This window comes from Salvelinus namaycush, chromosome 8 (genome assembly GCF_016432855.1).
Source record: "Salvelinus namaycush isolate Seneca chromosome 8, SaNama_1.0, whole genome shotgun sequence".
NCBI lineage: Eukaryota > Metazoa > Chordata > Actinopteri > Salmoniformes > Salmonidae > Salvelinus > Salvelinus namaycush.
The window spans coordinates 66,408,944-66,433,349 of record NC_052314.1 but is presented as its reverse complement, the minus strand read 5'-3'; the positions used below and the strand labels follow the sequence as shown (position 1 = coordinate 66,433,349).

At 45.3% G+C, this 24,406-nt stretch overlaps 1 protein-coding gene across 1 annotated transcript in view; it reads left to right on the top strand.

The window, feature by feature from the left end:
* The window catches only part of dnah6 (dynein, axonemal, heavy chain 6), a 168,135-nt gene that overhangs the window by 49,312 nt on the left and 94,417 nt on the right, over window positions 1-24,406 (top strand). The window contains exons 20-30 of the mRNA XM_038999073.1: window positions 1,749-1,910; window positions 2,279-2,416; window positions 2,786-2,953; window positions 3,693-3,841; window positions 8,035-8,142; window positions 8,349-8,475; window positions 15,763-15,975; window positions 16,963-17,184; window positions 17,317-17,439; window positions 19,315-19,497; window positions 19,887-20,030. Coding sequence (XP_038855001.1) covers window positions 1,749-1,910; window positions 2,279-2,416; window positions 2,786-2,953; window positions 3,693-3,841; window positions 8,035-8,142; window positions 8,349-8,475; window positions 15,763-15,975; window positions 16,963-17,184; window positions 17,317-17,439; window positions 19,315-19,497; window positions 19,887-20,030 — 1,737 coding nt within the window. The remainder of the gene's footprint in view (window positions 1-1,748; window positions 1,911-2,278; window positions 2,417-2,785; window positions 2,954-3,692; window positions 3,842-8,034; window positions 8,143-8,348; window positions 8,476-15,762; window positions 15,976-16,962; window positions 17,185-17,316; window positions 17,440-19,314; window positions 19,498-19,886; window positions 20,031-24,406) is intronic.

Below are 24,406 nucleotides of genomic sequence, written 5' to 3'. Positions count from 1 at the left end.
GGGATGGCATATCGCTGCAGAATGCTGTGGTAGCCATGCTGGTTAAGTGTGCCTTGAATTCTAAATAAATCACTGACATTATCACCAGCGAAGCACCCCCACACCATTACACCACCTCCTCCATGCTTCACGGTGGGAACCACACATGCGGAGATCATCCGTTCACCTACTCTGTGTCTCGCAAAGACACGGCGGTTGGAACCAAAAATCTCATATTTGGAGTCATCAGACCAAAGGACAGATTTCCACCGGTCTAATGTCCATTGCTCGTGTTTCTTGGCCCAAGCAAGTCTCTTCTTCTTATTGGTGTCCTTTAGTAGTTGTTTGTTTGCAGCAATTTGACCACAAAGGCCTGATTCACACAGTCTCCTCTGAACAGTTGATGTTGAGATGTCTGTTACTTGAACTCTGTGAAGCATCTATTTGGGCTGCAATTTCTGAGGCTGGTAACTAATGAACTTATCCTCTGCAGCAGAGGTAATTCTGGGTCTTCCTTTCCTGTGGCGGTCCTCATGAGAACCAGTTTCATCATTGCCTTGATGGTTTTTGCGACTGAACTTGAAGAAACTTTGAAAGTTCTTGACATTTTCCGCATTGACTGACCTTCATGTCTTAAAGTAATGATGGACTGTCATTTCTCTTTGCTTATTTGAGCTGTTCTTGCCATAATATGGACTTGGTATTTTACCAAATAGGGCTGTCTTCTGTATACCACCCCTACCTTGTCACATCACAACTGATTAGCTCAAATGCATTAAGAAAGAAAGAAATTCCACAAACCCGTTGTGTCTCTCTAGGATCTCTCCACCCATTAATGGATGGAGAGATCCTAGAGAGATCCTAGAGAGAGACATACAACGGGTTAATGGGTGGAGAGATCCTAGAGAGAGAGACACAACGGGTTAATGGATGGAGAGATCCTAGAGAGAGAGACACAACGGGTTAACCCGTTGTATGTCTCTAGGATCTCTCCATCCATTAACCCATTGTATGTCTCTAGGATCTCTCCATCCATTAACCCGTTGTATGTCTCTCTCTAGGATCTCTCTAGGATCTCTCTAGGATCTCTCCATCCATTAACCCATTGTATGTCTCTAGGATCTCTCCATCCATTAACCCATTGTATGTCTCTAGGATCTCTCCATCCATTAACCCATTGTATGTCTCTAGGATCTCTCCATCCATTAACCCATTGTATGTCTCTAGGATCTCTCCATCCATTAACCCATTGTATCTCTCTAGGATCTCTCCATCCATTAACCCATTGCATGTCTCTAGGATCTCTCCATCCATTAACCCATTGTATGTCTCTAGGATCTCTCCATCCATTAACCCATTGTATGTCTCTAGGATCTCTCCATCCATTAACCCGTTGTATGTCTCTAGGATCTCTCCATCCATTAACCCGTTGTATGTCTCTAGGATCTCTCCATCCATTAATGGATGGAGAGATCCTAGAGAGATACAACGGGTTAATGGATGGAGAGATCCTAGAGAGACCCTAGAGAGATCCTAGAGAGAGACATACAACGGGTTAATGGATGGAGAGATCCTAGAGACATACAACAGGTTAATGGATGGAGAGATCCTAGAGAGAGACATACAACAGGTTAATGGATGGAGAGATCCTAGAGAGAGACATACAACAGGTTAATGGATGGAGAGATCCTAGAGAGAGACATACAACGGGTTAATGGATGGAGAGATCCTAGAGACATACAACGGGTTAACCTGTTGTATGTCTCTAGGATCGTTGCTACCTGTGTCTGATGGGGGCTCTTCAGTTAGACCTTGGTGGGGCTCCAGCAGGACCAGCTGGTACAGGGAAGACGGAGACCACTAAGGACCTGGCCAAGGCTCTGTCCATCCAGTGTGTTGTCTTCAACTGTTCTGATGGTCTGGACTACAAGGTACTGATTAGACTTACCAGCACAGAACCTTCTATTCCAGGGCTTCCCAAACTCAGTCCTGCCCTAGCACTGCACGGCTGAGTCAAGTAATCAGAGCTTGATGATGAGTTGGTTATTTCAATCAGCTGTGTAGTGCTAAGGCAAAAACCAAACCGAGTTTGGGAAATCCTGTTCTCTCCCCCTCTTCCTTTCCCCTTCTAATCCTAACCCTCTTTCTCTCTCTCTGTCTCTCTCTCTCCTATTCTCTTTGTTTTACCCAGACACTAACACTAGGGGACAGTGTCACCACAGCAGTGGATCTTCTTCATAATGTAGGATTCTGTTATATTCCTGCTCTCTGCTGAACCAATCACCTGTCTGTGTTTCAGATGATGGGGAAGTTCTTCAGTGGTCTGGCCCAATCAGGGGCCTGGTGCTGTTTTGATGAGTTTAACCGCATCGACATCGAGGTGCTGTCTGTCATCGCCCAGCAACTCATTACTATCCGCAATGCCAAGATGGCCAAGGTATACCCTCCCCTTTTAGAATATCTTTACATTTGGAAACTGGGTGGTTCGAGCCCTGAATGCTGATTGGCTGAAAGCCGTGGTATATGAGACAGTATACCACGGGTATGACAAAATTATGTTAATTATGCTAATTATGTTAATAACCAGTTTATAGTAGCATTAAGGCAACTCTGGGTTTGTGGTATATGACCAATATACCACGGCTAAGGGCTGTATCCAGGCACTCTGCGTTGCGTCGTGCATAAGAACAGCCCTTAGCCGTGGTATATTGGCCAATAACCAATAACCACTCTACCTAAGAAAACGAGATGGTAGATGCTCACAACCTGGTTTAGTCCTCCGTGTCATGTGGTCTCTGTCTTGTAGCTGTCCAGGTTCATGTTTGAGGGCAGAGAGATCAAGCTGGTGATGACATGTGCTGCCTTCATCACTATGAACCCAGGCTACGCTGGACGCACTGAGCTCCCTGACAACCTCAAAGCCCTGTTCAGACCCATAGCCATGATGGTGCCCAACTATGCCCTGATCGCTGAGGTAACTGGGGGGCTGGGGATGTGTTACGGTGCTGTGGTCATTTGTAGCTGGGGACCAGATAATTGACTTCCGTTTCTCCCCGTCCTGCTTCCATTCTCTCCTCCCCTTATCCTCCTCCTCTAGGTGATCCTCTACTCTGAGGGTTTTGAGTCCAATAAGACGCTGGCCCGTAAGATGACCTCTCTCTTTCTCCTCTAGGTGATCCTCTACTCTGAGGGTTTTGAGTCCAGTAAGACGCTGGCCCGTAAGATGACCTCTCTCTCTCTCCTCTAGGTGATCCTCTACTCTGAGGGTTTTGAGTCCAATAAGACGCTGGCCCGTAAGATGACCTCTCTCTTTCTCCTCTAGGTGATCCTCTACTCTGAGGGTTTTGAGTCCAGTAAGACGCTGGCCCGTAAGATGACCTCTCTCTCTCTCCTCTAGGTGATCCTCTACTCTGAGGGTTTTGAGTCCAGTAAGACGCTGGCCCGTAAGATTTTACATTTACATTTTAAGTCATTTAGCAGACGCTCTTATCCAGAGCGACTTACAAATTGGAAAGTTCATACATATTCATCCTGGTCCCCCCGTGGGAAATGAACCCACAACCCTGGCGTTGCAAGCGCCATGCTCTACCAACTGAGCCACACGGGACCAGATGATGACCTCTCTCTCTCTCCTCTAGGTGATCCTCTACTCTGAGGGTTTTGAGTCCAGTAAGACGCTGGCCAGTAAGATGACCTCTCTCTCTCTCCTCTAGGTGATCCTCTACTCTGAGGGTTTTGAGTCCAGTAAGACGCTGGCCCGTAAGATGACCCAGATGTACAAGCTGTGTTCTGAGCAGCTTTCTCAACAGGACCACTACGACTTCGGCATGAGGGCCGTCAAGTCTGTCCTCGTCATGGCAGGGTAGGACCCACAGGGGGTGCTATTCTATACCGGGCTAGGGTAGGACACAACGTTGTACCCACCCTGTTCAATCAAACTTGCAAACCGGTATCTGTTAGATTTTGGGGGTAAAAACAAGGTACTTTTGAACTCGTCATGACCAGATAGGACACAGAGAGAAAAACAGAACTCTATTCAATCAAAACCACAAGCCGGTATCTGACAGTTTCTGGGCTTATGAAAAAACAAGGTAAAGGTCGCTTTATGTACAATTCAGATTCAACCGATGTTCAGTTTTATCCTCATAGTGCCGTTTACAGATCCCCCTCTACCCAGAACCCTCTACCCAGAACCCTCTACCCAGAACCCTCTACCCAGAACCCTCTACTCTTACGCATTTTACAGGCAGTTCTATGCAAATGTGAACCTTGGGTAGCGTTCCCAATGGCACCATATTCCCTATGCAGTGCACTACTTCTGACCAGCTTTATATAGGGAATAGGGTGCCATTTGGGACACAGACCCTATTGTCAAAGCTGAGAGTGACACAGTGCAGGAGGGTGACAGGAAGAGCAGACTAGACGAGGGAAAGCCTTGTTTCCTCTCTGCAGGGCTGACTCAGAGAGAATAGGATAGTAGCATAGGACATCCTGCCTGGTCTACTGACACATGACAGCTCCCTGACAGGAAGGACTGAGACACTATACCAACATCATATTAAAGATGATTGGCATCATTCAGATCTTCCTGGTCCAGATGTGGTAGTGATTTCCCCTGTCTGTCCCATCCATCACGCTCCTGGTCCAGATGTAGTGATTTCCCCTGTCTGTCCCATCCATCACGCTCCTGGTCCAGATGTGGTAGTGATTTCCCCTGTCTGTCCCATCCATCATGCTCCTGGTCCAGATGTAGTGATTTCCCCTGTCTGTCCCATCCATCACGCTCCTGGTCCAGATGTGGTAGTGATTTCCCCTGTCTGTCCCATCCATCATGCTCCTGGTCCAGATGTAGTGATTTCCCCTGTCTGTCCCATCCATCACGCTCCTGGTCCAGATGTGGTAGTGATTTCCCCTGTCTGTCCCATCCATCACGCTCCTGGTCCAGATGTGGTAGTGATTTCCCCTGTCTGTCCCATCCATCACGCTCCTGGTCCAGATGTGGTAGTGATTTCCCCTGTCTGTTCCATCCATCACGCTCCTGGTCCAGATGTGGTAGTGATTTCCCCTGTCTGTCCCATCCATCACGCTTTATCCCAGATTGACTCACGTAGCTATTGTCTTGTCACAGGGTGAGCTGTTCATTTTACAGGTGTGTGAGTAACAAGCCCTCTGGCTGTCTTTAGAGCCACCCTCTTCTGTCTGTCTCATTCACTTTTTACTACAGCTGTAAATCCAATGTAATGGGCCTGCCATTATCACCCTGTGTGTGTGTTACAGCACTCCACATTATTAATGAATGGGTTGGTGAACAGCCACTGGGGAATCATCTTCCACCTTGATTAGCCGAGCTCTGGGAAACAAGGGAGGGAGGATGAGAGGCAGAGTAAAAAGAGAGACGAGAGTAGAGGAATTTACTTATACCTAACAACCTCCAACCAAGCTGTGTGTGTCTGCATGTGTGTTTGTGTGTAAAAGAGAGATGGTGAGTGTGTTTAAAGTGATGTATTCAGTTCAGTGACCTTTAGATGACCCAGTGATGTATTCAGTTCAGTGACCTTTAGACGACCCAGGGATGTATTCAGTTCAGTGACCTTTAGACGACCCAGTGATGTATTCAGTTCAGTGACCTTTAGACGACCCAGTGATGTATTCAGTACAGTGACCTTTAGACGACCCAGTGATGTATTCAGTTCAGTGACCTTTAGACGACCCAGTGATGTATTCAGTTCAGTGACCTTTAGATGACCCAGTGATGTATTCAGTACAGTGACCTTTAGACGACCCAGTGATATATTCAGTTCAGTGACCTTTAGATGACCCAGTGATGTATTCAGTACAGTGACCTTTAGATGACCCAGTGATGTATTCAGTACAGTGACCTTTAGATGACCCAGTGATGTATTCAGTACAGCGACCTTTAGACGACCCAGTGATGTATTCAGTTCAGTGACCTTTAGACGACCCAGTGATGTATTCAGTTCAGTGACCTTTAGATGACCCAGTGATGTATTCAGTACAGTGACCTTTAGATGATCCAGTGATGTATTCAGTACAGTGACCTTTAGATGACCCAGTGATGTATTCAGTACAGCGACCTTTAGATGACCCAGTGATGTATTCAGTTCAGTGACCTTTAGATGACCCAGTGATGTATTCAGTTCAGTGACCTTTAGACGACCCAGTGATGTATTCAGTTCAGTGACCTTTAGACGACCCAGGGATGTATTCAGTTCAGTGACCTTTAGACGACCCAGTGATGTATTCAGTTCAGTGACGTTTAGACGACCCAGTGATGTATTCAGTACAGTGACCTTTAGACGACCCAGTGATGTATTCAGTTCAGTGACCTTTAGATGACCCAGTGATGTATTCAGTTCAGTGACCTTTAGATGACCCAGTGATGTATTCAGTTCAGTGACCTTTAGATGACCCAGTGATGTATTCAGTTCAGTGACCTTTAGATGACCCAGTGATGTATTCAGTACAGTGACCTTTAAACGACCCAGTGATATATTCAGTTCAGTGACCTTTAGATGACCCAGTGATGTATTCAGTACAGTGACCTTTAGATGACCCAGTGATGTATTCAGTACAGCGACCTTTAGACGACCCAGTGATGTATTCAGTTCAGTGACCTTTAGACGACCCAGTGATGTATTCAGTTCAGTGACCTTTAGATGACCCAGTGATGTATTCAGTACAGTGACCTTTAGATGACCCAGTGATGTATTCAGTACAGCGACCTTTAGATGACCCAGTGATGTATTCAGTTCAGTGACCTTTAGATGACCCAGTGATGTATTCAGTTCAGTGACCTTTAGATGACCCAGTGATGTATTCAGTTCAGTGACCTTTAGATGACCCAGTGATGTATTCAGTACAGTGACCTTTAGACGACCCAGTGATGTATTCAGTACAGTGACCTTTAGACGACCCAGTGATGTATTCAGTACAGCGACCTTTAGACGACCCAGTGATGTATTCAGTTCAGTGACCTTTAGATGACCCAGTGATGTATTCAGTTCAGTGACCTTTAGATGACCCAGTGATGTATTCAGTTCAGTGACCTTTAGATGACCCAGTGATGTATTCAGTTCAGTGACCTTTAGATGACCCAGTGATGTATTCAGTACAGCGACCTTTAGATGACCCAGTGATGTATTCAGTTCAGTGACCTTTAGATAACCCAGTGATGTATTCAGTTCAGTGACCTTTAGATGACCCAGTGATGTATTCAGTTCAGTGACCTTTAGATGACCCAGTGATGTATTCAGTTCAGTGACCTTTAAATGACCCAGTGATGTATTCAGTTCAGTGACCTTTAGACGACCCAGTGATGTATTCAGTTCAGTGACCTTTAGATGACCCAGTGATGTATTCAGTACAGTGACCTTTAGACGACCCAGTGATGTATTCAGTTCAGTGACCTTTAGACGACCCAGTGATGTATTCAGTTCAGTGACCTTTAGACGATTCCAAATTGAAGTCAGTCAATTCAGGAAGTGATTTAAAGTTAAATACGTTTGAAATACTGTAAATAGCTTATCCTTTTCATTGTATTGAAAATTCATTGAAAAAAATATGCGATTTTGACTTCAAATGGAATTGACCCGACCCATGTTAACTACACCTTCAGACATGCAATGTCTCTGAAGAGAGAGGGAGCCCCATATTTATAGAGAATGTATTGTGTGTGTGTGTGATCCCCTGCGGCTCTCTGAAGAGAGGGACCCCCATATTTATAGAGAATGTATTGTGTGTGTGTGTGTGTGATCCCCTGCAGCTCTCTGAAGAAAGAGGGACCCCCATATTTATAGAGAATGTATTGTGTGTGTGTGTGATCCCCTGCAGCTCTCTGAAGAGAGAGGGAGCCCCATATTTATAGAGAATGTATTGTGTGTGTGTGTGATCCCCTGCAGCTCTCTGAAGAAAGAGGGACCCCCATATTTATAGAGAATGTATTGTGTGTGTGTGTGATCCCCTGCAGCTCTCTGAAGAAAGAGGGACCCCCATATTTATAGAGAATGTATTGTGTGTGTGTGTGATCCCCTGCAGCTCTCTGAAGAGAGAGAACCCCCACCTGAGTGAAGACGTGGTTCTGATCAGGGCTCTGAGAGACTCCAATCTGCCCAAGTTCCTCACAGACGATGCCGCGCTCTTTGGGTGAGAGAACACGCACAGACCCTGACACACACACACACACACACAGAGACAAACCAATGGTGTCCCACAGCTAATGTTACAGCACTATGGAGAAGAATAGAACGTTGCACTGTTATACGTTCATGATGCCTTACTGCAGACTCTGAAGTGTGTGTTTGTCCGAATGACGGTTCTGTGTGTGTGTGTTTGTATGTTCTCTGCTCTAGTGGCATCATGTCTGACCTGTTCCCTGGCGTGTCCATCCCTGAACATGACTACGGTGTTCTCCAAACCACCATCCTGGAGTCTCTAGTGAAACGCAACCTGCAGCCCCTACCCAGCATGACCAACAAGGTACTGACTGACCCTACCCAGCATGACACACAAGGTACTGACTGCCCCTACCCAGCATGACCAACAAGGTACTGACTGACCCTACCCAGCATGACACACAAGGTACTGACTGACCCTACCCAGCATGACACACAAGGTACTGACTGACCCTACCCAGCATGACACACAAGGTACTGACTGACCCTACCCAGCATGACACACAAGGTACTGACTGACCCTACCCAGCATGACACACAAGGTACTGACTGACCCTACCCAGCATGACACACAAGGTACTGACTGACCCTACCCAGCATGACGCACAAGGTACTGACTGACCCTACCCAGCATGACCAACAAGGTACTGACTGACCCTACCCAGCATGACGCACAAGGTACTGACTGACCCTACCCAGCATGACGCACAAGGTACTGACTGACCCTACCCAGCATGACCAACAGGTACTGACTGACCCTACCCAGCATGACGCACAAGGTACTGACTGACCCTACCCAGCATGACCAACAAGGTACTGACTGACCCTACCCAGCATGACCAACAAGGTACTGACTGACCCTACCCAGCATGACGCACAAGGTACTGACTGACCCTACCCAGCATGACACACAAGGTACTGACTGACCCTACCCAGCATGACGCACAAGGTACTGACTGACCCTACCCAGCATGACCAACAAGGTACTGACTGACCCTACCCAGCATGACGCACAAGGTACTGACTGACCATACCCAGCATGACACACAAGGTACTGACTGACCCTACCCAGCATGACAAACAAGGTACTGACTGACCCTACCCAGCATGACACACAAGGTACTGACTGACCCTACCCAGCATGACACACAAGGTACTGACTGACCCTACCCAGCATGACGCACAAGGTACTGACTGACCCTACCCAGCATGACACACAAGGTACTGACTGACCCTACCCAGCATGACACACAAGGTACTGACTGACCCTACCCAGCATGACGCACAAGGTACTGACTGACCCTACCCAGCATGACCAACAAGGTACTGACTGACCCTACCCAGCATGACGCACAAGGTACTGACTGACCCTACCCAGCATGACGCACAAGGTACTGACTGACCCTACCCAGCATGACGCACAAGGTACTGACTGACCCTACCCAGCATGACGCACAAGGTACTGACTGACCCTACCCAGCATGACCAACAAGGTACTGACTGACCCTACCCAGCATGACCAACAAGGTACTGACTGCCCCTACCCAGCATGACCAACAAGGTACTGACTGACCCTACCCAGCATGACCAACAAGGTACTGACTGACCATACCCAGCATGACGCACAAGGTACTGACTGACCCTACCCAGCATGACGCACAAGGTACTGACTGACCCTACCCAGCATGACGCACAAGGTACTGACTGACCCTACCCAGCATGACACACAAGGTACTGACTGACCCTACCCAGCATGACACACAAGGTACTGACTGACCCTACCCAGCATGACACACAAGGTACTGACTGACCCTACCCAGCATGACGCACAAGGTACTGACTGACCCTACCCAGCATGACACACAAGGTACTGACTGACCCTACCCAGCATGACACACAAGGTACTGACTGACCCTACCCAGCATGACGCACAAGGTACTGACTGACCCTACCCAGCATGACGCACAAGGTACTGACTGACCCTACCCAGCATGACGCACAAGGTAATGACTGACCCTACCCAGCATGACGCACAAGGTACTGACTGACCCTACCCAGCATGACGCACAAGGTACTGACTGACCCTACCCAGCATGACGCACAAGGTACTGACTGACCCTACCCAGCATGACGCACAAGGTACTGACTGCCCCTACCCAGCATGACGCACAAGGTACTGACTGACCCTACCCAGCATGACGCACAAGGTACTGACTGACCCTACCCAGCATGACGCACAAGGTACTGACTGACCCTACCCAGCATGACGCACAAGGTACTGACTGACCCTACCCAGCATGACACACAAGGTACTGACTGACCCTACCCAGCATGACACACAAGGTACTGACTGCCCCTACCCAGCATGACGCACAAGGTACTGACTGACCCTACCCAGCATGACCAACAAGATACTGACTGACCCTACCCAGCATGACGCACAAGGTACTGACTGACCCTACCCAGCATGACCAACAAGGTACTGACTGACCCTACCCAGCATGACCAACAAGGTACTGACTGACCCTACCCAGCATGACCAACAAGGTACTGACTGACCCTACCCAGCATGACGCACAAGGTACTGACTGACCCTACCCAGCATGACCAACAAGGTACTGACTGACCCTACCCAGCATGACCAACAAGGTACTGACTGACCCTACCCAGCATGACGCACAAGGTACTGACTGACCCTACCCAGCATGACGCACAAGGTACTGACTGACCCTACCCAGCATGACCAACAGGGTACTGACTGACCCTACCTAGCATGACGCACAAGGTACTGACTGACCCTACCCAGCATGACGCACAAGGTACTGACTGACCCTACCCAGCATGACGCACAAGGTACTGACTGACCCTACCCAGCATGACGCACAAGGTACTGACTGACCCTACCCAGCATGACGCACAAGGTAATGACTGACCCTACCCAGCATGACGCACAAGGTAATGACTGACCCTACCCAGCATGACGCACAAGGTACTGACTGACCCTACCCAGCATGACGCACAAGGTACTGACTGACCCTACCCAGCATGACGCACAAGGTACTGACTGCCCCTACCCAGCATGACGCACAAGGTACTGACTGCCCCTACCCAGCATGACGCACAAGGTACTGACTGCCCCTACCCAGCATGACGCACAAGGTACTGACTGCCCCTACCCAGCATGACGCACAAGGTACTGACTGACCCTACCCAGCATGACGCACAAGGTACTGACTGACCCTACCCAGCATGACACACAAGGTACTGACTGACCCTACCCAGCATGACACACAAGGTACTGACTGCCCCTACCCAGCATGACCAACAAGGTACTGACTGACCCTACCCAGCATGACCAACAAGGTACTGACTGACCCTACCCAGCATGACACACAAGGTACTGACTGCCCCTACCCAGCATGACCAACAAGGTACTGACTGACCCTACCCAGCATGACGCACAAGGTACTGACTGACCCTACCCAGCATGACGCACAAGGTACTGACTGACCCTACCCAGCATGACACACAAGGTACTGACTGGCCCTACCCAGCATGACCAACAAGGTACTGACTGACCCTACCCAGCATGACCAACAATGTACTGACTGACCCTACCCAGCATGATGCACAAGGTACTGACTGACCCTACCCAGCATGACGCACAAGGTACTGACTGACCCTACCCAGCATGACGCACAAGGTACTGACTGACCCTACCCAGCATGAACAATAAGTTACTGACTGACCCTACCCAGCATTACCAACAAGGTACTGACTGACCCTACCCAGCATGACCAACAAGGTACTGACTGACCCTACCCAGCATGATGCACAAGGTACTAACTGACCCTACCCAGCATGACCAACAAGGTACTGACTGACCCTACCCAGCATGACGCACAAGGTACTAACTGACCCTACCCAGCATGACCAACAAGGTACTGACTGACCCTACCCAGCATGACCAACAAGGTACTGACTGACCCTACCCAGCATGACCAACAAGGTACTGACTTCCCCTACCCAGCATGACCAACAAGGTACTGACTGACCCTACCCAGCATGACCAACAAGGTACTGACTGACCCTACCCAGCATGACGCACAAGGTACTGACTGACCCTACCCAGCATGACCAACAAGGTACTGACTGACCCTACCCAGCATGACGCACAAGGTACTGACTGCCCCTACCCAGCATGACGCACAAGGTACTGACTGACCCTACCCAGCATGACCAACAAGGTACTGACTGACCCTACCCAGCATGACCAACAAGGTACTGACTGACCCTACCCAGCATGACCAACAAGGTACTGACTGACCCTACCCAGCATGAAGCACAAGGTACTGACTGACCCTACCCAGCATGACCAACAAGGTACTGACTGACCCTACCCAGCATGACGCACAAGGTACTAACTGACCCTACCCAGCATGACCAACAAGGTACTGACTGACCCTACCCAGCATGACCAACACGGTACTGACTGACCCTACCCAGCATGACCAACAAGGTACAGACTGACCCTACCCAGCATGACCAACAAGGTACTGACTGCCCCTACCCAGCATGACGCACAAGGTACAGACTGACCCTACCCAGCATGACCAACAAGGTACTGACTGACCCTACCCAGCATGACGCACAAGGTACTAACTGACCCTACCCAGCATGACCAACAAGGTACTGACTGACCCTACCCAGCATGACCAACACGGTACTGACTGACCCTACCCAGCATGACCAACAAGGTACAGACTGACCCTACCCAGCATGACCAACAAGGTACTGACTGACCCTACCCAGCATGACCAACAAGGTACAGACTGACCCTACCCAGCATGACCAACAAGGTACTGACTGCCCCTACCCAGCATGACGCACAAGGTACTGACTGACCCTACCCAGCATGACGCACAAGGTACTGACTGACCCTACCCAGCATGACGCACAAGGTACTGACTGACCCTACCCAGCATGACGCACAAGGTACTGACTGACCATACCCAGCATGACCAACAAGGTACTGACTGACCCTACCCAGCATGACCAACAAGGTACTGACTGACCCTACCCAGCATGACCAACAAGGTACTGACTGACCCTACCCAGCATGACCAACAAGGTACTGACTGACCCTACCCAGCATGACCAACAAGGTACTGACTGACCCTACCCAGCATGACCAACAAGGTACTGACTGACCCTACCCAGCATGACGCACAAGGTACTGACTGACCCTACCCAGCATGACGCACAAGGTACTGACTGACCCTACCCAGCATGACGCACAAGGTACTGACTGACCCTACCCAGCATGACGCACAAGGTACTGACTGACCCTACCCAGCATGACGCACAAGGTACTGACTGACCCTACCCAGCATGACCAACAAGGTACTGACTGACCCTACCCAGCATGACCAACAAGGTACTGACTGACCCTACCCAGCATGACCAACAAAGTACTGACTGACCCTACCCAGCATGACGCACAAGGTACTAACTGACCCTACCCAGCATGACCAACAAGGTACTGACTGACCCTACGCACAAGGTACTAACTGACCCTACCCAGCATGACCAACAAGGTACTGACTGACCCTACCCAGCATGAAGCACAAGGTACTGACTGACCCTACCCAGCATGACGCACAAGGTACTGACTGACCCTACCCAGCATGACACACAAGGTACAGACTGACCCTACCCAGCATAACCAACAAGGTACTGACTGACCCTACCCAGCATGACCAGCAAGGTACTGACTGCCCCTACCCAGCATGACCAACAAGGTACTGACTGACCCTACCCAGCATGACCAACAAGGTACTGACTGACCCTACCCAGCATGACCAACAAGGTACTGACTGACCCTACCCAGCATGACCAACAAGGTACTGACTGACCCTACCCAGCATGACCAACAAGGTACTGACTGACCCTACCCAGCATGACGCACAAGGTACAGACTGACCCTACCCAGCATGACCAACAAGGTACTGACTGACCCTACCCAGCATGACGCACAAGGTACTAACTGACCCTACCCAGCATGACCAACAAGGTACTGACTGACCCTACCCAGCATGACCAACAAGGTACTGACTGACCCTACCCAGCATGACCAACAAGGTACTGACTGACCCTACCCAGCATGACCAACAAGGTACTGACTGACCCTACCCAGCATGACGCACAAGGTACTGACTGCCCCTACTCAGCATGACCAACAAGGTACTGACTGCCCCTACCCAGCATGACCAACAAGGTACTGATTGCCCCTACCCAGCATGACGCACAAGGTACTGACTGCCCCTACCCAGCATGACCAACAAGGTACTGACTGCCCCTACCCAGCATGACGCACAAGGTACTGATTGCCCCTACCCAGCATGACCAACAAGGTACTGATTGCCCCTACCCAGCATGACCAACAAGGTACTGACTGCCCCTACCCAGCATGACGCACAAGGTACTGACTGACCCTACCCAGCATGACCAACAAGGTACAGACTGACCCTACCCAGCATGACCAACAAGGTACTGACTGCCCCTACCCAGCATGACCAACAAGGTACTGACTGCCCCTACCCAGCATGACCAACAAGGTACTGACTGCCCCTACCCAGCATGACCAACAAGGTACTGACTGCCCCTACCCAGCATGACCAACAAGGTACTGACTGCCCCTACCCAGCATGCCCAGGTACTGACTGACCCTACCCAGCATAACCAACAAGGTACAGACTGACCCTACCCAGCATAACCAACAAGGTACAGACTGACCCTACCCAGCATAACCAACAAGGTACTGACTGCCCCTACCCAGCATGACCAGGTACTGACTGACCCAACCCAGCATAACCAACAAGGTACAGACTGACCCTACCCAGCATAACCAACAAGGTACAGACTGACCCTACCCAGCATAACCAACAAGGTACTGACTGCCCCTACCCAGCATGACCAGGTACTGACTGACCCAACCCAGCATAACCAACAAGGTACAGACTGACCCTACCCAGCATAACCAACAAGGTACAGACTGACCCTACCCAGCATAACCAACAAGGTACAGACTGACCCTACCCAGCATAACCAACAAGGTACTGACTGCCCCTACCCAGCATGACCAGGTACAGACTGACCCTACCCAGCATAACCAACAAGGTACAGACTGACCCTACCCAGCATAACCAACAAGGTACAGACTGACCCTACCCAGCATAACCAACAAGGTACTGACTGCCCCTACCCAGCATGACCAGGTACAGACTGACCCTACCCAGCATAACCAACAAGGTACAGACTGACCCTACCCAGCATGACCAACAAAGTACTGACTGAACTTATGTATTAATTTAAATAAACATAATGTATTCCTCAAAGTGCTTTATATAATAAAGTTATCAATGATGGCTCTGTCATTACAAATGATCAAGAATAAACACAAAAACATAATTCAACAAAATCATTCAGTTTGGGTCAGTTTGACGTCACATTAAAATACATGAATAGTGATGATGTATATTCCTTACATGTTTCTCCATGTGGTTTTAACCCTTCCTCTCCCTCCCTCCAGGTTATCCAGCTGTATGAGACCATGATAGTACGTCACGGTGTGATGTTGGTGGGTCCTACAGGTGGAGGGAAGACCACGGTCTACACCATCCTGTCTGATACCTTAGATACCCTGTGGCAGGCTGGCCACGGGAAACACAACCCCTTCTACCTCCCTGTCAAGACATACGTCCTCAACCCCAAGTCTGTCACCATGGGAGAGCTCTACGGAGAGGTACGCCTGGTGGACAATTCATCTGTTACTTGATCTGATAATTAACAAGCAGTCTGTGTATTGGTTAGCCGTCCACTTAATCAATGTTGTTATCGGTTCTATCAATGTATCTCTTGTTTATGTGCTCACTGACTCACTGACTGACTGACTCACTGACTTACTGACTCACTGACTCACTGACTGACTGACTTACTGACTCACTGACTTACTGACATATACTGACTTACTGACTGACTGACTTACTGCCTCACTGACTTACTGATGTATACTGACTTACTGACTCACTGACTTACTGACTCACTGATGTATACTGACTTACTGACTCACTGACTTACTGACTTACTGATGTATACTGACTCACTGACTCACTGACTCACTGACTTACTGACTTGCTGACTTACTGACGTATACTGACTTACTGACTCACTGACTCACTGACTTACTGACTTACTGACATATACTGACTTACTGACTCACTGACTGACTGACTTACTGACTCACTGACTTACTGCCTCACTGACTTACTGATGTATACTGACTTACTGACTCACTGACTTACTGACGTATACTGACTTACTGATGTATACTGACTCACTGACTTACTGACTCGCTGACTTGCTGACTTACTGACGTATACTGACTTACTGACTCACTGACTTACTGACTCACTGACTTACTGCCTCACTGACTCACTGACTTACTGACTCACTGACTTACTGACTCACTGACTTACTGACTCACTGGCTTACTGACTCACTGACTTACTGACTCACTGACTCACTGACTTACTGACTCACTGACTCACTGACTTACCGACTCACTGGCTTACTGACTCACTGACTTACTGACTCACTGACTCACTGACTTCCTGACTCACTGACTCACTCTTTCAAATTTTATGCTTTTGTTTTTCACCAACTTATATATACGAACATGACACCAAGTACTTAATGTGAACCCTTGACCTCTAACCCCTGACCCTTACAGGTGAACATATTGACCCTGGAGTGGCGTGACGGCCTGATGGCGCTCAGCGTGCGAGCGGCCTGCAACGACACCAGCGATGACCACAAGTGGATCGTGTCGGACGGTCCGGTGGACGCGCTGTGGATTGAGAACATGAACACGGTCCTGGACGATAACAAGATGCTGTGTCTGGCCAACAGTGAACGCATCAAACTGACCCCGTCTATACACATGGTGTTTGAGGTCAGAGAGGGGTCAAGGGTTATAGGTTAGGGGACAATCACTATGGACGTCTTTGACATGAACAGATAATAGTGACATGTTAAAGATCCAGACTTGGTAAATGCTCTGCAACCTTTGTGTTGTGTGTCTCAGGTCCAGGACTTATCGGTGGCGTCCCCAGCCACGGTGAGTCGCTGTGGGATGGTCTACATCGACTCTAACGAACTCAAATGGATGCCCTATGTCCAGACCTGGATCACTGGCCTGGCTAAAAAGGTGATTTACCATTCTCCTTAACATGGTCCAGACCTGGATCACTGGCCTGACTAACAAGGTGATTTACCATTCTCCTTAACATGGTCCAGACCTGGATCACTGGTCTGACTAACAAGGTGATTTACCATTCTCCTTAACACGGTCCAGACCTGGATCACTGGCCTGACTAACAAGGTGATTTACCATTCTCCTTAACATGGTCCAGACCTGGATCACTGGCTTGAATAACAAGGTGATTTCCCATTCTCCTTAACATGGTCCAGACCTGGATCACTGGCCTGACTAACAAGGTGATTTACCATTCTCCTTAACATGGTCCAGACCTGGATCACTGGTCTGACTAACAAGGTGATTTACCATTCTCCTTAACACGGTCCAGACCTGGATCACTGGCCTGACTAACAAGGTGATTTCCCATTCTCCTTAACATGGTCCAGACCTGGATCACTGGTCTGACTAACAAGGTGATTTACCATTCTCCTTAACACGGTCCAGACCTGGATCACTGGCCTGACTAACAAGGTGATTTACCATTCTCCTTAACATGGTTCAGACCTGGATCACTGGTCTGACTAACAAGGATATTTCCTGCACTGATCACATCTCTACTCCATCAGAATATACATCTACCATGTCTTCATTATCATAACGCCCCTCTGTGGAAGTAGCTGTGGGCTCAGTCAAGCCTGTTTGGAACTCTGTATTCACATGTTATCGTTCTGTGAAGATCCCAGAGAATGTCTAGTGTCTCAGAATAAAGACAGAGGTGTATCTAACGATATAGATGGCTAGAATGGTACTCCTATCGTCAGTGTCAGCAGATCCATCATAAACATCAACCACCACAACGCATCAAAGATCATCATGTGACCCGTCACCTCTAACCTTTACACGTTCTCTCTTGCATCATTAGAGGAGGATCCTGTGAACTGTCCCTGTCTTTATGATAACTGTGTCTTTAAATGCTTTCATATCCTCCCTCCTACTGCTGCTGCTGTTTCTGATGTTATAGCTGACAGATGATACAGACCTACAGTGTTGTCAGAGATGGGTTGTATCTGCTGTTGTTTCTGATGTTATAGCTGACAGATGATACAGACCTACAGTGTTGTCAGAGATGGGTTGTATCTGCTGTTGTTTCTGATGTTATAGCTGACAGATGATACAGACCTACAGTGTTGTCAGAGATGGGTTGTATCTGCTGTTGTTTCTGATGTTATAGCAGACAGATGATACAGACCTACATTGTTGTCAGAGATGTGTTTTATCTGCTGTTGTTTCTGATGTTATAGCAGACAGATGATACAGACCTACAGTGTTGTCAGAGATGGGTTGTATCTGCTGTTGTTTCTGATGTTATAGCAGACAGATGATACAGACCTACAGTGTTGTCAGAGATGGGTTGTATCTGCTGTTGTTTCTGATGTTATAGCTGGCAGATGATACAGACCTACAGTGTTGTCAGAGATGGGTTGTATCTGCTGTTGTTTCTGATGTTATAGATGACAGATGGTACAGACCTACAGTGTTGTCAGAGATGGGTTGTATCTGCTGTTGTTTCTGATGTTATAGCAGACAGATGATACAGACCTACAGTGTTGTCAGATGGGTTGTATCTGCTGTTGTTTCTGATGTTATAGATGACAGATGATTTATCTTGATAACTCCCTATCGATTGATTGGTTGACGTGGATTTTTATCTTAATTCAAAAGCCAACTTTTACCTGGTTTTCCTTGATGTCCTGATCATACATTTAAATTGCCCTGCTTCTCACTCTCTCTGCCCTCTCTGTTTCTGTCTCCCCCTCTCCCTATCCTCCTCTCCCTTCTACCTCCTCCATTCCCTCCCTCCCCCCCCCCCCCCCCCCCCCCCAGCTCCCTGAAGCGGTGTGTGTGTACCTGTTGGCGTTGTTTGAGCAGTACGTGGAGAAGGGTCTTCAGTTTGTGTGGAAGCGTTGTGTTCAGGCCATGGGCCAGGTGGACATCAGTAAGGTCACTACCCTCTGCTGCCTGTTGGAGGCGCTGCTGCTGGGAGACGGAAGACCAGACCTCAAGATGGTAGGCTAAATGTTACTGGAACGCAGCATGACCACAACCACATATTAACCAGTCATTATACACATTTATAAACTGGGTTGTTCTAGCCCTGAATGCTGATTGGCTGACAGACGTGGTATATCCGACCATATACCACGGGTATGAAAAAACATTTATTTTTACTTCATAATTACGTTGTTAACCAGTTTATAATAGCAATAAGGCACCTCGGGGGTTTGTGGTATATTGCCAATATACCACGGCTAAGGGCTGTATCCAGGCACTCCACGTTGCGTCGTGCGATTAGAACAGCCCTTAGCCAAGGTATATTGACCATATACCACACCCCTTTGGGCCTTATTGCTTATTAAGTATCGCTCCATCTGTATGTATGTGTGTGTGTTTTCTAGGAAGCTAAGCATCTGAACAGTGTGTTGTGTCAGACGTTTGTGTTCTGCTACCTGTGGTCTGTGGGGGGTAACCTGACTGACAGCCACTGGGATGCCTTCGACAGCTTCGTCAGACAACAGTTTGAAGACAATAATGACGCCAAGGTTAGTAGGGCCTTCATCACCATCATTATAGTCAAAATCATCATAGTCAGAGTAATTACATTTGAAGTCGGAAGTTTACATACACTTAGGTTGGAGTCATTAGAACTAGTTTTTCAACCACTGCACAAATCTCTTGTTAACAAACTATAGTTTTGGCAAGTTGGTAAGGACATCTACTTTTTGCACGACCCAAGTCATTTTTCCAACAATTGTTTACAGACAGATTATTTCACTTGTAATTCACTGTATCACAATTCCAGTGGGTCAGAAGTCTACCTACACTAAGTTGACTGTGCCTTTAAACAGCTTGGAAAATTCCAGAAAATTATGTCATGGCTTTAGAATCTTCTAATGGGCTAATTGACATAATTTGAGTCAATTGGAGGTGTACCTGTGTGTGTGTATGTATGTAAGCCTACCTTCAAACTCAGTGCCTCTTTGCTTCACATCATGGCAAAATCAAAAGAAATCAGCCAAGACCTCAGAAACAAAATTGTAGACCTCCACAAGTCTGGTTCATCCTTGGGAGTAATTTCCAAACACCTGAATGTACCACGTTCATCTGTATAAACAATAGTACGAAAGTATAAACACCATGGGACCACGCAGCCGTCCTACCGCTCAGGAAGGAGACGCGTTCTGTCTCCTAGAGATGAACGTACTTTGGTGCGAAACGTGCAAATCAATTCCAGAACAACAGCAAAGGACCTTGTGAAGATGCTGGAGGAAACAGGTAAAAAAGTATATATATCCACAGTAAAACGAGTCCTTTATCAACATAACCTGAAAGGCTGCTCAGCAAAGAAGAAGCAACTGCTCCAAAACCACCATAAATGCAACTGCATATGGGTAGAAATGTCCTCTGGTCTGATGAAACAAAAATAGAACTGTTTGGCCATAATGACCATCGTTATGTTTGGAGGAAAAAGGGGGAGGTTTTCAAGCCGAAGAACACCATCCCAACCATGAAGCATGGGGGTGGCAGCATCATGTTGTGGGGGTGCTTTGCTGCAGGAAGGACTGGTGCACTTCACAAAATAGATGGCATCATGAGACAGGAAAATTGTGGATATATTGAAGCAACATCTCAAGACATCAGTCAGGTAGTTAAAGCTTGGTCGCAAATGGATCTTCAAATGGACAATGACCCCAAGCATACTTCCAAAGTTGTGGATTAATGGCTTAAGGACAACAAAGCCAAGGTATTGGAGTGGCTATCACAAAGCCCTGACCTCAATCCTATAGAAAATGTGTGGGCAGAACTGAAAAAGCGTGTGCGAGCAAGGAGGCCTAAAAACCTGACTCAGTTACACCAGCTCTGTCAGGAGGAATGGGCCAAAATTCACCCAACTTATTGTGGGGAGCTTGTTGAAGGCTATCCGAAACGTTTGACCCAAGTTTAACATTTTAAAGGCAATCCTACCAAATACTAATTGAGTCTATGTAAACTTCTGACCCACTGGGAATGTGATGAAATTAATAAATCAATCTCTCTACTATTATTCTGACATTTCACATTCTTAAAATTAAGTGGTGATCCTAAGTGACCTAAGACAGGGAATTTTTACTAGGATTTAATGTCAGAAATTGTGAAAAGCTGAGTTTAAATGTATTTGGCTAAGGTATATGTAAACTTCTGACTTCAACTGTATACTAATAATCATTATCATTGTATTCATTATAGTCAGAATTATAATAATCATCATTAGTCAGAATTATAATCATCATCATTATAGTCAGAATTACAATCATCATCTTCATTATAGTCAGAATTATAACCACCATCATCATAGTCAGAAATATAATCATCCTCATTATAGTCAGAATTATAATCATCATCATTATAGTCAGAATTATAATCATCATTATTATAGTCAGAATTATAATCATCATCATTATAGTCAGAATTATAATCATCATCATTATAGTCAGAATTATAATCATCATCATTATAGTCAGAACTGTAATCATCATAGTCAGAATTATAATCATCATCATCATTATAGTCAGAATTATAATCATCATTATTATAGTCAGAACTGTAATCATCATTAGTCAGAATTATAATCATCATCATCATAGTCAGAATTATAATCATCATCATCATTATAGTCAGAATTATAATCATCCTCATTATAGTTAGCATTATCATCCTCACCATTATTCAGAATTATAATCATCATCATTATAGTCAGAATTATAATCATCATCATTATAGTCAGAATTAAAATCATCATCATCATAGTCAGAATTATAATCATCCTCATTATAGTTAGCATTATCATCATCATCATTAGTCAGAATTATAATCATCATAGTCAGAATTATAATCATCCTCATTATTGTTAGCATTATCATCATCATCATTAGTCAGAATTATAATCATCATCATTAGTCAGAATTATAATCATCATCATTATAGTCAGAATTACAATCATCATTATAGTCAGAATTATAGTTAATATAGTCAGAATTGTAATCATCATTCTCATTATAGTCTGAATTATAACCATCATCATTATAGTCAGAATTATAATCATTCTCATTATAGTCTGAATTATAACCATCATCATTATAGTCAGACTTGTAATCATCCTCATTATAGTCAGAATTATAACCATCATCATTATAGTCAGAATTATAATCATCATCATTATAGTCAGAATTATTATCATCATCATCATTTGTCAGAATTATAATCATCATAGTCAGAATTATAATCATCCTCATTATTGTAAGCATTATCATCATCATCATTAGTCATTATTATAATCATCACCATTAGTCAGAATTATAATCATCATCATTATAGTCAGAATTACAATCATCATTATAGTCAGAATTATAGTTAATATTGTCAGAATTGTAATCATCCTCATTATAGTCTGAATTATAACCATCATTATAGTCAGAATTATAATCATCATCATAGTCAGAATTATAATCATCATTATAGTCAGAATTCTAGTTAATATAGTCAGAATTGTAATCATCATCCTCATTATAGTCAGACTTATAATCATCATCAATATAGTCAGATATGTAATCATCTTTATTATAGTCGGAATTATAATTAATATAATTAGAATTGTAATCATCCTCCTCATTATAGTCAGAATTATAATCATCATTATAGTCAGAATTCTAGTTAATATAGTCAGAATTGTAATCATCATCCTCATTATAGTCAGACTTATAATCATCATCAATATAGTCAGATATGTAATCATCTTTATTATAGTCGGAATTATAATTAATATAATTAGAATTGTAATCATCCTCCTCATTATAGTCAGAATTATAATCATCATTATTGTCAGAATTGTAATCATCATCATTATAGTCAGAATTATAATCATCATCATCATTATAGTCAGAATTATAATAATCATCATTATCGTCAGAATTATAGTTAATATAGTTGGAATTGTAATCATCATCCTCATTATAGTCAGAATTATAATCATCATCATTATAGTCAGAATTGTAATCATCATCATTAGTCAGAATTATAATCATCATCATTATAGTCAGAATTATAATAACCATCATCATAGTCAGAATTATAATCATCATTATAGTCAGAATTATAATCATCATCATTATAGTCAGAATTGTAATCATCATCATTAGTCAGAATTATAATCATCATTATAGTCAGACTTACAATCATCATCATTATAGTCAGAATGATAATCATCATTATAGTCAGAATTATAATCATCATCATTATAGTCAGAATTATAACCATCATTATAGTCAGAATTATAATCATCATTATAGTCAGAATTATAATCATCATCATTAGTCAGAATTATAATCATCATCATTATAGTCAGAATTATAATCATCATCATCATCATAGTCAGAATTATAATCATCATTATAGTCAGAATTATAATCATCATCATTATAGTCAGAATTATAACCATCATTATAGTCAGAATTATAATCATCATCATCATATTCAGATTTATAATCATCATTATAGTCAGAATTATAATCATCATCATATTAGTCAGAATTATAATCATCATTATAGTCAGAATTATAATCATCATCAATATAGTCAGATATGTAATCATCTTTATTATAGTCAGAATTATAATTAATATAGTTAGAATTGTAATCATCATCCTCATTATAGTCAGAATTATAATCATCATTATAGTCAGAATTGTAATCATCCTCATTATTGTTAGCATTATCATCATCATCATTAGTCAGAATTATAATCATCATCATTAGTCAGAATTATAATCATCATCATTATAGTCAGAATTACAATCATCATTATAGTCAGAATTATAGTTAATATTGTCAGAATTGTAATCATCCTCATTATAGTCTGAATTATAACCATCATTATAGTCAGA